We start from the raw sequence: 16,101 nt of genomic DNA, 5'->3' as shown, positions 1-16,101 counted from the left end.
ATCACCCCCACACAGTGTTAGCTGGTCCCTCCTGCTGAACTAGGAGAAACGATCACCTAGACCAACTGTCTGACCCTTTCAGGACTGACCAAAAGTTAAAGCATGTTATCTGGATAGACTTGAGAGATGGGCTGATTCCAATGGGATGAAGTTCAATAAGGCCAAGTGCCGGGTCCTGCATTATGGCCACAACAACCCCATGCAGCGCTACAGGCTGGGCACAGAGTGGCTGGAGAGCAGCCAGGCAGAAAGGGACCTGGGGGTACTAATTGACAGGAAGCTCAACATGAGCCAACAGTGTGCCCAGGTGGCCAAGAAGGCCAATGGGATCCTGTCCTGGATCAAAAATAGCGTGGCTAGCAGGATCAGGGAAGTGATCCTTCCCCTGTACTCTGCGTTGGTGTACTCTGAGTGTTGTGTTCAGTTCTGGTCCCCTCAGTTCAGGAAAGATATTGAGGTGCTGGAGCGGGTCCAGAGAAGAGCAACAAGGCTGGTGAAGGGACTAGAGCATAAGTCCTGTGGGGAAAGGCTGATGGATCTGGGGTTGTTTAGCCTGGAGAAGAGGAGGCTTAGAGGTGACCTCATCACTGTCTATAACTACCTGAAGGGAAGTTATAGCCAGGTGGGGGTTGGTCTCTTCTTCTGGGCACTCAGCAATAGGACAAGGGGGCACGGGCTCAAGCTCTGCCAGGGGAAATTTAAGTTGGATATCAGAAAAAAATTTTTTATAGAGAGTGTAATTAGGCATTGGAATGGCCTTCCCAGAGAGGTGGTGGATTCACCTTCCCCGGAGGTTTTTAAACTGAGATTGGACGTGGCACTGAGTGCCATGATCTAGTAAACGGACTGGAGTTGGACCAAGGGTTGGACTTGATTATCTCGGAGGTCTTTTCCAACCCAATAGATACTATGATTCTATATATATATGTATAACGAAAACCAGAACAGAACAAACAGCAACACCATAACTAATGAATCCATAAAACGTCGAAAGAAAAGGAACTGCTAAGAGATGTTTTGATTCTTTTAGCATCAAAGGTATTTATTAGCAACATTGGAGGCAAGTCAGTCCATACTGGGAAAAACTTGCCTAACCTGTATGTGTAAAATAAGCTATTAATATATTTTTGGGTTCGTAGTTATACTTTCTAATTTCCGTATTAATGATTAGGTGGAGTCTTGGGCAGAGCTTTCCTTTTTGCTTGAAATTTGGTTATTGGACTTCTGAATTCATCCCACTGGTGGTCTTGAAGCACCTCCATCACTGTTGGACTTCTGCCTTTTCTTTATTCAATGACATGACCTGTCAAACTTGTAAAATCTTGGCTTTTACTACAAAATCTTGGTTCTGGGCTATCATATCTATTTTAAACATCTAAGTTTACTTGATTTATGGCCTGCGAGTCTATTGTGTATTGCTCGCTACTATTTGGTCTAGTGAGTAGAAAAGAATAGTTTCTACAATGTTCTTTGCAAAATAGGCAGAGCAAACAGCAGAGCAAGATGCTTTCTTAAGTTAACTCTTTTTGTGCTTTTTCTGTTATTACTAAAACTTTCAAACAAATCAAGTCCTATCTTGCCCCTTCAGTGCAGCTTCAAGAAGCCATCTTGTTCTAGCTCCTAACCTGTGTTGGCAAGGGACAAAAAAAAATTCCATGAAAGATTTTGAAACTATAGCATTATCCACCCTGAATTGTTTTTCCATACCAACACCCTATATCGAATTTGAACTTTTCAACTATACACACATATTTGAACTGTATACACATTTACAGATATGTACATACAGATACAGTGTTATTGGGCAACTTACCCAGAGATAAGGTCCCCTTGAGGTATACATCATGTTTCTCCACCTTCCTGCATCAACCACTAGGTGCAACCTGGCCTTGAGCAAAAACAATCCCACGAATGGGTTTGCCTTTACTTGAGGCAGGATTAATCCAGACTGGTTTCCCTAAAATACCTCTCAGGTGTATTACAGGGACTTTATCTCCATCTACAGTGTGGAGGGATTCTGACTGGGCAGGGCCAGCTCAACTGATGGAGTCTCTAGTGTTGACAAGCCATGTAGCCTTTGCTAGATGCTGATCCCAGTGTCTGAAAGTCCCCTAACCCAATGCCTTCAGAGTGGTTTTCAACAGTCCATTACACCATTCAACCTTCCCGGCAGCTGGTGTGTGGTGGGGGATATGATATGCCCACTCAATGCAATGCTCTTTTGCCCAGGTGGTAACTAGGCTATTTTTGAAATGAGTTCCATTATCTGACTCAATTCGCTCTGGAGTGCCATGTCGCCACAGGACTTCTTTTTCCAGGCCTTTGATGGTGTTTCAGTCAGTGGCGTGAGGCACCGGGTGTGTCTCCAGCCATCCGGTAGTCCATGTCCACATAGCGCTTACCTTGGCAGGTCTGCAGCAGTGTGATGTAGTCAACCTGCCAGGCCTCTCTGTACCTTTACTTATTCCCATGTCCACCATACCATAGGGGCTTCACTCTCTTAGCCTGCTTAATGGCAGCACATGTCTCACAGTCATGGATAACCTGAGAGATAATGTCCATAGTTAAATCCACCCCTCGGTCTCGTGCCCATCTATAGGTGGCATCTCTGCCCTGATGGCCCAAGGCATCATGGGCCCATCGAGCTTGGAACAGCTCTCCCTTTTGCTACCAGTCTAGATCTATCTGTGACACTTGGACTTGTGCAGCTCGGTCTGCCTGTTCGTTGTTGCGATGTTCCTCATTGGCTCGATTTTTGGGCACGTGGGCATCTACATGGCGGACTCCCACAATCAGCTTCTCTACTCAGGTGGCCATGTCTTGCCATATATTGGCAGCCCAGATGGGTTTCCCTCTGTGTTTCCAATTGGCCTCCTTCCATTGGTCTAACCATCCCCACATGGCATTGGCCACCATCCATGAGTCAGTGTAGAGGTAAAGCCTTGGCCACTTCTCTCGTTCAGCAACGTCCAGGGCCAAGTGGATGGCTTTTAGCTCTGCAAATTGACTTGACCCACCTTCTTCTTGAGTAGCTTCTGCAACTTGTCATGTGGGACTCCATATGGCTGCTTTCCATTTACGGTTTGTCCCTACAATGTGACAGGAACCATCAGTGAAAAGGGTGTAGCGTGTTTCCTCTTTTGGCAATTGATTGTATGAGGAATCCTTCTGGACTAGGAAGGGAGCTTCCCTCTCCTCAAGCCACTACAACCTTTGAAATTAAGAGACTTAAATCAGAAAATGTAGAAAACAGGATAACAGTTCTTTACTACAAATATATATATATGAATAACCAAAACCAGAACAGAACAAACAGCAACACCGCGTAACTAAAACTTTCAAACAAATCAAATCCTATCTTTGCCCCTTCATTGTAGCTATATTTACAAACAGCAGGGAGTGCTGTCACGCCTCAAGAGGCAGGGGCTGCAGTGATTTACTCATGGCTACCAGGGGTTGCTGTCAGGCTCTGGCGAGGCAAAGACACAGGAGGATGTGCTGGTTCCGAAGCTCACATGGGAATGGTGGCCACAGAGATGGGCTGGAACCTTTCCCGTGGGCAGTGCAAGGACCCTCTCACCATCTTTTGTCTGAAAGCATTGGGGAGGGTGTTAGAAACTCCTCTACAGGTGGTGCTGGCCTCTCAGTGAGTCCATAGTGAATTCAGGCAGTGGTGATTGCTCTCTCAGGAGAACAGCAAAGGAAGTGTGGAGTTGCTGGGGCGAGCCAGGACTCCTCTCTCAGTGCTGCCACTAGCTCAGCAAGTGGCATCTGGGCACCCAAGCAGACGGAGAACAAAGTCAAAAAATGAGTGGGGAAAGCTCTCTCTGACCACCTCCCAAGCCAGGGAAAGAGTGAAATCCTCTCCCCACAAAAAAGAAAAACACCTTCCCCAGTCCTCTCCCCAGCCATCAAGTTGGACTGCAAAGCTATCCCTTTGTTTAGGCTTTATACAGTTAGATGGCTCTGGGAGCAGGTAGTGAGAGAGCTGGGCTTCAACAAGTCATCTTGTTCTGGCTTCCAACCCCCAAATTGCTGTGTTGGCAAGGGACAAAAAAAAAAGCAACAAAAATATTCCATGAAAGATTTTGAAACTATAATAGTAGAGTACCATGGGATAAAGCCCTGTAAGGAAAAGGGGCTCAAGAAACCTGGTTAATATTCAGGGATTACCTCTTCTAAGCTCAGGAGGGATGCATCCCAATGAAGAGGAAGCCAGGAAAAAATGCCAGGTCTGCATGGATAAACCAGGCTTCTCCTGGACTAATTCAAACACAAAAAGGAAGCCTACAGGGGCTGGAAGCAGGGACATGTAGCCTGGGAGGAATACAAAGAGATGGTCTGAGAAGCCAGGGATCAGGTTAGGAGAGCCAAAGCCCTGACAAAATGAAACCTGGCCGGGGACATCAAGGGCAACAAGAAAAGCTTCTATAGGTATGTCGGTGATAAGAGGAAGACTGAGGAAAATGTGGGCCCTCTCCTGAAGGAAACAAGAGATCTGCTTACCTGGGATATGGGGAAGGCTGAGGTACTCAGTGACTTTTCTGCCTAAGTCTTCACTGGAAAGTGCTCCAGCCACACTGCTCGAGTTGCACAAGGCAAAGGCAGGGACTGGGAGAATAAAGAACTGCACATTGTGGAAGATCAGATTCAAGACCATCTAAGGAACCTGAAGGTGCACAAGTCCATGGGACTTTACAAGATACATCCACAGGTCCTGAGGTAAGTTTTTCAGAAAGTGGCTAAGCCACTATCCATCATATTTGGGAAGTCATATCAATCTGGTGAAGTTCCCACTGAGTGGAAAAGGGGAAACATAACTGCCACTTTTAAAAAGGGAAATAAGGAAGACCCAGGGAACTGCAGACCAGTCACTCTCACCTCAGTGCCTGGTAAGATCATGGAGCAGATTCTCCTGGAAACTATGCCAATTTACATGGAAAATAAGGAGGTGATTGGTGACAGCCAATATGGCTTCACTAAGGGCAAAGCATGCCTGAAAAATTTGGTGGTCTTCTGTGATGGGGCTACAGTGATGGTGGATAAGGGAAGAGAAACTGACATCATCTACCTGGACTTGGGCAAAGCATTTGACACTGTCCAGCATATCTTTGCCTCTAAATTGGAGATACATGGATTGGATGGATGGACCACTCAGTGGATAAGGAATCAGCTGGATGGTGACACTCAAAAGAGTTGTGGTCAATGGCTCAATGTCCAAGTGGAGAGCAGTGACAAGTGGAGTCCCTCAGGGGTCAGTGTTGGGACCAGCACTGTTTAACATCTCTGTTGGTGACATGGACAGTGGGATTGAGGGCACCCTCAGCAAGTTTGCCGATGACATTGAGCTGTGTGGTGCAGTCGACACGCTGGAGTGACGGGATGGGCCATCCAGAGGGACCTGGACAGGCTGGAGAGGTGGGCCAATGCAAACCTCATGAAGTTCAACGTGGCCTAGTGCAAGGTCCTGCACTTGAGTCGGGGCAATCCCAAGCACAAATACAGGTTGGGTGGAGAATGGGTTGAGAATAGCCCCGAGGAGAAGAACTTTGGGGTGTTGGTGGATCAGAAGCATGACGCAACTTGGCAATGTGTGGTTGCAGCCCAGAAAGCCAACTGTATCCTGGGTTTGATCAGAAAAAGTGTGACCAACAGGTCAAGGAAGGTGATTCTGCCCCTCCACTATGCTCTCGGGACACCCCACCTGGAGTACAGTGTGCAGCTCTGGGGCCCCCCAATATAAGGAAGGATGTGGACTTGCTGGAGTCGGTCCAGAGGAGGGCCATGAGGTTGATCACAGGGTTGAAACACCTCTCCTATGAAGACAGGCTGAGAGACTTTGCAGTTTTTCAGCTTGGAGAATAAGGCTCCAGGGAGACCTTATAACAGCCTTCCGGTACCTGAAGGGGAACTACAAGTGAGCTGGACAGGGACTTTTTATAAAGGCATGGAGCAAGGGGGATAACGGCCTTAAGGTGAAGGACGACAGGTTTAGATTAGATATTAGGAAGTTCTTCCCTCTGAGGGTGATGAGGCCCTGCCACAGGTTGCCCACAGAAGCTGTGGCTGCCCCATCCCTGGAAGTGCTCAAGGCCACATTGGATGGGGCTTGGAGCAACCTGGTCTAGTGTAAGCTGTCCCTGCCCATGGCAGGGGTGGAATGAGATGGGCTTTAAGGCCCCTTCCAATCCAAACCCTTCTATGATCCTATGATTCACAAGTGCAGAGTAGAGGGGCAGAATTGCCTCCCTCGATCTGCTGGCCACCCCTCTTTTGATGCAGCCCAGGATGCAATTGGCCTTCTGGGCTGCAAGTGTACACTGTTGGCTCATGTCCAGCTTTTCATCCATGAGACTCCCCAAGTCCTTCTCCACAGGGCTTTAGTTCATGATTCTCAAACAGATCAGCTGTCTAGAACTAGCTAAAAATTTAAAGTCCTTGCATCTATTTGTGGGATAAGATACTATTTAGAAAAGAAGTATCAGCTGAATTAAAGGTACCAGAAGATGGATGATAATATTTAAGTGGCCAGGAAAAATAGACTCAATTATTCCCTGCCATTTACACCAATGTGGTTGCTCAGCCCCTGAAACTGCTTTAGGTCTGAGAACATATTTTAATAATTTTACTTTATTTTCCTCCTTAACTGTGTAGAGGGGCAATTTAAACATACTGTAACATGCACCCATGACTTCAACAGATTTATTTGGTGTGAATCAACCGAAACATCAGTCTACATCCCTAAAGGAGAAAGCCCTGAAACTACACATTTCTGGTGAGACATGCTATTCTGTTTATCAATAACTGTGCCAGCTGCTCTAAAGCTATATGAACAGATTACAAAATATAAGGAATAATACTCCAATCCAGAAAACACTGAAGTGTATCCTGGCTTCTTCCATGGAATTATTCATATGCTTCTTATGTTAAACACAGTATGGGATTTCTTAGACGGAAAACGTTTTGGCTTCAAGCTCCAATTAGCCCTAGCATAAGAAGAGGGTGTCGGATAAAATAAATCTTTCAAAAAATCTGCATGTAAAAAGCAATTTAAAAACACCCATGTTGGCACTGTCTCGTTTATTCAATTTTAACAGCAAAACTCCGCCTTCTCCCCTCACCTCTGTGTAATTTATTTGTGTGTCCCCTAGGCAAGTCTGCCCACGAAGCACCACTCTTGCAGCGTGGCCCCTGAAAGCAAGTAGGTTTCTCTGCTCCTTTTTCAGATATGACAGGATATTTTCTGGATATGACAGTATTTTCCTGAATCATATTACAGCCCCAGCAAAGGATATCATGCACAGTTACACCTCCAGCTGGAGGGAGTAATTGGAAACACTTTACTTTGTTTAAAATATGTTAAAGAAAAGTCAGCATTAGAAAAATGTGCAATCTTATATCAGTAACTTTATGAAGAAAGAAAATTCCTTTTAGCCAATATTCTTTCTCTAAGCAAATTAACATACAAATTAAAAAAAACAGCAACAAAATATTACTGAAATTATTATCACAGTGCCTCTGTGATAACATATTTAAGAAGGGGGGAAAAAAATGTGGTACAACAGCAGCTGGGAAAGCAGAGCGCAAATATGTGCAAGGAACAGCTCTGAAGACCCCCCAGGTCAGTGCAGGAGGAGCAGGAGGTGCTCCAGGCACCAGAGCTGAGGTTCCCCTGCAGCCTGTGGTGCAGCCCATGGTGAGGCAGCTGCACCCCTGCAGATCATGGACGTTCAGGGGGGTGCAGAGATCCACCTGCACCCAGGGGACGAGCCCATGCTGGAGCAGGGGAATGCCCAAGAGAGGCTGTGACCCTGTGGGAAGCCCGTGCTAGAGCAGGTTTGCTGGTAGGACTTGCAACACCATGGAGGACCCACACTGGAGCAGCCTGTTCCTGAAGGACTGCAGTCTGTGAAAAAGGACTCACATTGGAGCAATTTGTGAAGAACTGTAGCCTGTGGGAAGGACCCACACTGGAGAATTTCATGGAGGACTGTTTCCCATGGGAAGGATCCTACGCTGGAGCAGGGAAAGAGTGTGAGCAGTCTTCCCCCTGAGGAGGAAGGGGAAGCAATGTGTGATGAACTGACTGCAGCCCCGCTTCCCTGTCCCCCTGTGCTGCTGGGGGGAAGGAGGTAGAGAATTTGGGAGTAACGTTAGGCCCAGAAAGAAGGGAAGGGTGGGGGGAAGGTGTTTGAAGAAGTAGTTTTTATTTTCTAGCTATACTACTTTGATTTGATTAGTAATAAATTAAGCTAATTTCCCCAAGTTCAGTCTGTTCTGTCTGTGACAGTAATTGGTGAGTGATCTCTCCCTGTCCTTATCTGCCCCATGAACTTTTCATTATATTTTCTCTCCCCTGTCCAGTTGTGGAGGGGAGTGATAGAGCAGCTTGGTGGGCACCTGGAGTTCAGCCAGGGTCAACCCATAACACCTTGGCAAAAGTTTTAAGACCCAGCTGCCCTGGAAGAGCATCAGAATTATAAAACTCAGCGCACACAGGTGCGAGGAGTCCATGCATGTTCTCAAGCTGGCAACATGCAGCAGCTCAGCCCCTGCTTCCCGCAGCAATCCATCGGCAGAGTCTTACAAGGACCACCCTGGGACGCTTGGCTGAGGCAGGGCCACCTCCAGGGGCTGGATCTCCACCTGGGCAGGGGACACAGCTAGCCACCACTGGTGCTGTGGTTCCACCTGAAAACCTGCTCCCTCCCCACTGCCTCCAGCCTTGTGTCCGCAGAGCCTCACTTCCTCTTTCTGCCTTACAGCAGACTAACCCTGGGTGAGGGGCTGCAATCCCGCAAACAGCTGACACATGCCAGGCACAGCCCTCCGCACACCACTTACACCTTCTGCATCCTTGTATCCCCGTGTTAGAGATCCTCGCCCTAGGATCTACAGGCTATACCCTCCTTTCTACTTTCAGTTCTTTTAATGGTACAAATTATTTCCTAAAAAGGCCACCAACTCTCAAAGGAATTGGAAATACAAGTCCCAGCAGAGACATTTATAGATGTCAAGGTTCCACTTAGGGGAAAAAAGTATCAGGGAGCTGCGTGAGCATTACTCACACTGCATGCAAAGCCATGACCAGGATGCAAACACGGGCATGCTCCCATAGTTGGGTTCAGTCATAGCTGAAATGTTACTAGATCTGAGCTGGTGAGCTCCAGCATCTGTTGTACCTGCCTGAGCCATGCAGTGTTTAACAAGCTACAAATTATTTGTATTTTCATTGTAAACAGGTTGCTCTAATTTTAAAATTATTTTCTAGAAGCAAACACTACAGTCAAAGAAGGTTGTTAGATATAAGAATAAAAAAAAATCTAACTGTATGTTCCATTTTCATAGTAGTCCCTATAGAAAAGATACTTGGGTCCTTAAAAGTAAGCAATCAAATTAAACACGTATTTAAATGTTTCCTCATTTTAAATAATACTGAGTTACAGAATTTGTATAAAGAGAGTACCATATTCTGCACCATTAGCTAATGAAAAATTCCACTGCAGGCATGAAACAGCGGAGGCTGCATGATCGTTTCACACAGGACTGACATCCAATTCCATCCTCATAAGCCTGCAGATGAAACATGCTTTTGCAACTATTTTCAAAAAAGCAGCTAATCCATTCTTATATTGTCTGAATAATCCAGTGGATCTCAAACCATGGATCAGCTCCCTTTCCTCTCCCTGCCCTTCTTTCAGAAGTAGCTTGTGGCCTCTCATGAATATTGTATCTAAATCCACAAGTCTACCCCCAACATCAAGTCTCAATTTAATGCTCACTTTTTATTTTGCATCCAGACACATCTCACAGGTTTTTGTTCATTCCACCTTTTCCATTTCTCACTGCCTAGACCTCACTGCTTTAGCCAATTAGTTTCATTAAGCATAAATTGAAGCATTCACCCCATGTGACAAGGCCCACTGCAGGCCCCAGGCAGCAAGTGCAGCTGTGTGCTGCCTCACTGCAAGCTACAGACCAGTACCTGCATAACACAGGGCACTCTGGGGACCAGCAGCATATACTTATTTAGAGGGAAGAACTCCTCCAGTGGTGCATAGGTATATAGTTTGGAGAGGTCTGTGTGTCTATACAGACATTTGTGGCAGAAAGATGGCAAGGTGGCTGTTACAGAGAGCAACCAGAACTTCTGACTCTCCAAGTCAATCATTCCTCCCCCATATCAGCTGTTGCAGTAAGGAGGCACGGGGGACTTACCCATGGAAGCAACATGGGAAGGAAATTCTAGGGAAGAGGGGGTTGCAAAGGGACACTTTCCAGTGGAGTTATTACTTGAGGAGAGCCTTTCACCCTCTTGCTCAGGGTGAAGAGGGGATTGGTCATGCCCCCCACTGCATTCCCACACAGGCACAGCAGAAGTCTGGAGAAGCAGCACTGGGCACAACAACAGCGTCATTTCTCTCCTACCAAATTCACAAACTGTTGCCAAAAAGGGGAGATCAAACAGAACAAAAAACTGTGCTTACCAAACTACAGCCCTGCTATCAATACTACGTAACTGCTCAATTTACATTGGACTTAAATTGCCTAAAAGTTAGTTTCATTGATTAAACACAGTCAGATTGTTCCTTTAATTCCACTGATACAGACCTAGTGTCTATATGCATAAATGCCTAAAAAGTTAGAGCTATGCAGCTAAGCAAGCTGCATCCCCTGTGTTATCCAAAGGCAGGCTTCTTTTACTTTCGTGATTAACATCAGGCCACATTCTTTCCTCTGCACATAATCTCATCACATATTACTTGCATCTCAGAAAATACAAAACATAAAAAAACATAAAAAAGAATGCAAGTTACATTAATCAAATTGTTTGAAATTTTAATTGAGATTCATGTTTGTTTTGCAATAGTTTCTCAAAAGCTAGCTATGATGAAACACAATAATCATTTTGAATGAGAGTAAAAAGTACAAATCTCAAAAAATAATTTTGCATTTGGAGAAGACTGAATAGAAAAGCCTGATTTTAACTAGGATCTGCAGGATTACCAAGAGCATTAGGGAACGTCCTTGCAAAAATTCCTCCCTTTACTTAAGGCTTTGAAAACAAAGTTTTTCAGAAGTATGGAGGCACCTCTAATCTCAAGGCAATAATTCAGAATTGGATGTTTTTAGCATCCTTAAACATAGAGCTAGACAAGTATTTTCTAAACAAACCTAAGATTAATAGGTCATTACTGTAAAGTTATTAAAATGATATTGATTCTTGCCACTGGGATCTGGCATTGTAATTGCCAGTTACTCAGTTGTTCCTAATTTATTTGATTAAGCAAATAATGCGATATTTCATGGATGCTATTGTTTTATTGTCTAATACGGATTAAAATATTTATACTCCTACTTTTCAATTGCCATTTTAGCACTCATGGCTTTTACTTTTAGCACAATGTTTCTGTGTCAAGTGTCAGAATTTCATTTAAAAAATCAGGAACCTGATACCATATAGACAAGCCTTCTCTATGTTTTAAAACATTCATTTTCAAAAATGACAATTTATAAAAGAAGTCTTCTGGTAGCTTTCTTCTTACTCATGTTTACCACAGATTCTACTGAGCTTTTCCTAATTTAAAGTGTCCCTTTTAGAGTGTCCTGCTGCCTCCACATGTAATCCGTTTCCTCTCTCAACCCCTCATAAATTTAATGAAAAAAATTCAGTAGCTGATATAAAGCACTATAACATTACCTACATTGCCTTTAAGTGAACTAGGTTCTTGAACACTCTCAAGGAGCTTTATGGAAATTTAAGCACTGTTGTGCTGGTTTTGTCTGGGGTAGAGTTAATTTCCTTCCCAGTGGCTGCTGTGGGGTGTTGTTTGGGATTGTGCTGAACACAGGGTTGATAATACAGAGATGTTTTTGTTATTGCTCAGCAGGACTTACAGAGCCAAGGACTTTTCTGCTCCTCCTATGGCCCCACTGGGGAGAGGGGGTGGGGGTATGTGGGAAGTTGGGAGGGGACACAGCCGGGACAGGTGACCCCAACTGACCCAAGGGATATTCCACACTATATGACATCATGCTCAGTATATAAAGCGGGGGGAAGAAGGAGGAAGGGGAGGATGTTTGGAGTCATGGTGTTTATCTTCCCAAGTCACCATTATGTGTGATGGGGCCCTGCTCTCCTGGAGGTGGCTAAACACCTGCTGCCCATGGGAAGAGCTGAATGAATTCCTTGTTTTGCTTTGTTTGTGAGCAGCTTTTGCTTTCACTATTAAACTGTCTTTATCTCAGCACAAGAGTTTTCCAGCTCTTACCCTTCCGATTCTCTCCCTGATCATGATGGTGGGGAAGTGAGTGAGCGGCTGTGAGGGGCTGGGGGGGTGGCTGGCTGGAGTTAAACCGCAACAAAAAGGCACAGGATTTTTGTCCAACAATGTTTTTTCCCCAGCCTGAAAGTTAGGGACTGCTGTTAGGAAACAGCAAACAGTCTGCCTGGAAAATTCACAGGTACCCAATGGGCCACTTACATTAGAAACCACCAGATTTTACTGATTCTTCTGCCACAGACACCCTGCGAATCTATAACAAGTTTGCTTCTATAGCAAGAGGAAAGAGGCAAAGTTACACTTACATATACCCGTGGATGATGTGATACAAGCTATTCATTATTAAAATCCTCACAAAGCTGTCCGTGTCTGTGGTAGTTTCTGTTCCATAGCGTTACATGAATGGGAAAGTTATTTTTCACATATGAGAAAAGTTTAGTTGCACATGAAGAAAGATAACTTTGGTCCACTTGTCCAGCTTCCTAAGGACAGCATATTGGAAAGGTGACCAATGGCCATTGGTTCACAAACTAATGTAAAACCTAGCAAAAATAATTGCATATTTCATTCCTAAACCTGCATAGTGTGGTTATTTGTCCTACTCATCCACCTTTTCACTCTGTGTTTCCACTAATTGTTGAGGTTTTAAGTCTTCAGCTTGTTCATGATCTTCCATATCTGCATCATCTACTTGACTAGTTTTATTTTCTTCTTCTTCTCCTTGATCAACACTTTCATATTCTACTTGTTCAAGGTCTGTTCCATCTATCAGTTCTGCCTGTACGTCTCCCATCTGTATTTGATTTACATGCCCAACGTGTAATTGCCCCACATGAACTTCAGTACCTTGTTCAGTCTGAATGTGTTCAACTTCCAAGTAACTAATTTGCACCTGTTCTTGCAGTTCCTCCATCTGTGTGCCTTTCACTTGATTGTCCTGTATGAGATCCTGGTGCATCTGTTCCACAGTTACCTGTGCAGGATCCACTTGTACCTGAATTACTGGTAGGACATGGACTTGCTCCACTTGTTCTATTATAGTCATTGATGTTACTGGTTCAGCTTCCATAGCTTCCACTGGAAGAACTTCTTCTGTTACTATTCGTTCTGAAATATTGTGCAGGTCTTTGAGGTGCCTTCTCAGCTCACTGCCTTGCATAAACCACAAATCACATAAGGTACAGTGGTTGGGTTTGTCACCAGTGTGTATTACCAAATGATTTTTAAATTGATCCCAGCTGTTAAACACACTGTTACAAACCTGAAACAAAAGATACAGTATGTTAAACAGGGCCAACAGAAATATAACAAAGTATAGTGCCTATTTCAGATCATGGCTTCACATAGTGTAGCTTCTTGCTATTTGGATTAAAAAAACCCCACCACGTATATTAGAGGTAAAAACTGAAAAGACAGCTTCAAATGAACAGATGACCTGGTATTTATTTACTTTTAAGACAGAGTGTGCCATTTTGAGTTGTGCATACACAGGATGCCTACAAAATTTATGAGTCAGTACAGCATTTAAAAGTTTTCTCATTTTCACCTTATGTGAAATTCACATACAGATTCACACCCTAATAAACATCTGGTGCTAGAATTTTGAGCAGAAAGAAACAAGTTAAGACATGTTAAAGCATTTTGAAGCAAATAAGCTCTCATCAATCCAAATGCAACATAAGCTTACAGAAGATATGCTTTTAAATTGTACAAGACTATTCAGAAATTAGTAGAAGCTGGATCAGTTGATAAAAGTGCAAAAACCTTTTCGTAAGGTTACAAGAACAAAACTAGAGCTAAGTGTACCAAACCATTACCATAACTTTTTTGTTTAATGCTTGAGATCATGATTTCTATGCAGATTCAAGTAGAAATTAGGAAGTAGATAAACACTAAAAGCGCAAGTTCTTCATACAACATTCTGTTTGTGTTCTTTCATGCATTTATACCTTTGTGTTCTGTAATAACCATTTTGCATTACTCTGTTCTTATTTTTTAGCAACCTACAAACATATTCCACTTATCTAAGATCAGTTTTTAGAGGTGTGAAAATTTTTTTATTGTTTTAGGTTCCAAAAGGTACTGCCTAAATTTCCATTTATTCTCCAAGCCTCTATTGTTTTAAAAGTTTTTCTGACCAATTAAGGATCTACTGCAAAGCAGCTGAAGTAATAATTGCTGCCCTTCCTAAAGAGCTGAGACTACACCCTATCAGCTGCACCCAGTCCTGCACCCACAGACCTTGCTCTCAAGCTGAAAAAACTGGCAAGTTTAGAACTTATTTAATTTCATTCCTTTCCCTCACTCATCTATTAGCTTGTATATTTGATGCTTCTAACTTTAAGTTCATGAAAACCACACTAATTGAAACAGCTTCCTAGGATGGAAGATGTGAGTAGAAGCTTTTTCAGATTAAGGAAAGCTACAGAACACATTTTGACATTTTGATTTTTAATTTTAACACTGTAATTTCTATGCATATACAGATGCTGCTATCTTTTTCATAGAGTGCTTCAAAATTTTTGCTTGAATAAGTAATGACATCTGATAATATAGACAAAATCAGAAGGTGACCTTGTTAACTGTTCCTTAAGCTGTTCAGATAGGATGATAATATACAATGAAACAACTATTTATATTTGTAATAATTTTTACTAAGTTTTGTAGTGGCCATGCTGAGTTTTCCATTGATTTTAGACCAGCAAATGATACCTATTCTCATTTGCCATGCAAAAACAAAAAGAAAGGGGGAATCTGGCCTCACCTCTGATCCATGGAAATGTTTGTGAAGGAATTGTATATTTTGAATTGAACATGGGGAAGGAATATGTTTATGTTTTACAGGTTTCCTGTTGAGATTCTCTCTTCATTAGAACAGCAATTCAGGGACCAAAGAAAGGTGTGTCTAAGTATTGCTAACTTAGGGATAAGAGTTCACAAGTCACAGCAAAATAAAATTCAAAAGTGTGTTTGCATGAATGCATGGTTAGACGGCTGTCCTGAATGGAATTTTATGTGAATGCATGAACATATGAGTATGTGACCACTGGTACATACACCTTATCTTATTTGCACACCCATCCTATCTCATATACACCTCCACCGTGAAATAAAGATCAATCCCGGCTACACATGTGCCCTCAGATAAAAGTCAAATCACAGACAAAAGTCAAACTATGCACCAACCCTGGATATACCAAAGTTAACCATCCAGTTAGCCTTAATAAATGTTGTTTAGAAATAGGCCTTGAATGACTGCACCTGATTCACATTAAGGTTGTTACATAGGTTGAATTCTTTCTTGCACTGTTCTTGTTTGTACTGTTCTGTTTCTGGAAGTTTAATACAGTTTTTTACCTTGTTTAATAATAAAAAGGGGGGAAATGTAGGGAAGGGGTTTGTTATCTACAAGAATGCCACTGTGTGGGATGATGGGAGTTGAAGGCCATGACAAGCCTGGGCAAAAGATACCCAACTGTGAATGCCCAGGAGCTGGACTTTAATTCTATTGGCTGGGATACAACCAACCTCAGCTCTCATATCTTCTAGCTTTTCAGAATCAACTTTTAAAAGCTAAGTAATATTCTTCTGAACAGCTTTTCACATCAGTTGCGTAGTGACCAAATACTCTAGATATCCCTCTACGGCATTTATATTTGTTTAAAAGATATTACAGATTGTCATCACAAGTTGAAATGACTTTCCAGTCAATATATTGGTATTAAAGAGAAGAAGAATAAATTAGGAAATAAAATAGTATTTGTATTTGGATTTTAGTGAAGCATGCTCATGAGGAGGAAAGGGCTAGATCTGTTCA

General features: G+C 43.2%; 1 protein-coding gene across 8 annotated transcripts in view; it reads right to left on the bottom strand.

Annotated features, from left to right (window-relative positions):
- Window positions 1–748: 748 nt before the first annotated feature.
- Window positions 749–16,101, bottom strand: part of LOC139683021 (zinc finger protein 131-like) — a 54,074-nt gene continuing 38,721 nt past the window's right edge. For 5 of the 8 annotated variants that reach the window (XM_071577724.1, XM_071577731.1, XM_071577732.1 and 2 more), the window contains 2 exons: window positions 12,590–13,545; window positions 749–3,211 (listed from right to left, as the gene is read on the bottom strand). In XM_071577724.1, coding sequence (XP_071433825.1) covers window positions 12,883–13,545 — 663 coding nt within the window. In that variant the 3' untranslated portion in view covers window positions 749–3,211; window positions 12,590–12,882. The other 3 variants (XM_071577726.1, XM_071577727.1, XM_071577725.1) reach the window with 3 other exon arrangements.

Source organism: Pithys albifrons, chromosome 26 (genome assembly GCF_047495875.1).
Source record: "Pithys albifrons albifrons isolate INPA30051 chromosome 26, PitAlb_v1, whole genome shotgun sequence".
Taxonomy (NCBI): Eukaryota; Metazoa; Chordata; class Aves; order Passeriformes; family Thamnophilidae; genus Pithys; species Pithys albifrons.
The sequence above is the reverse complement of the archived record's forward strand: the minus strand, read 5'-3'. Positions and strand labels throughout refer to the sequence as shown.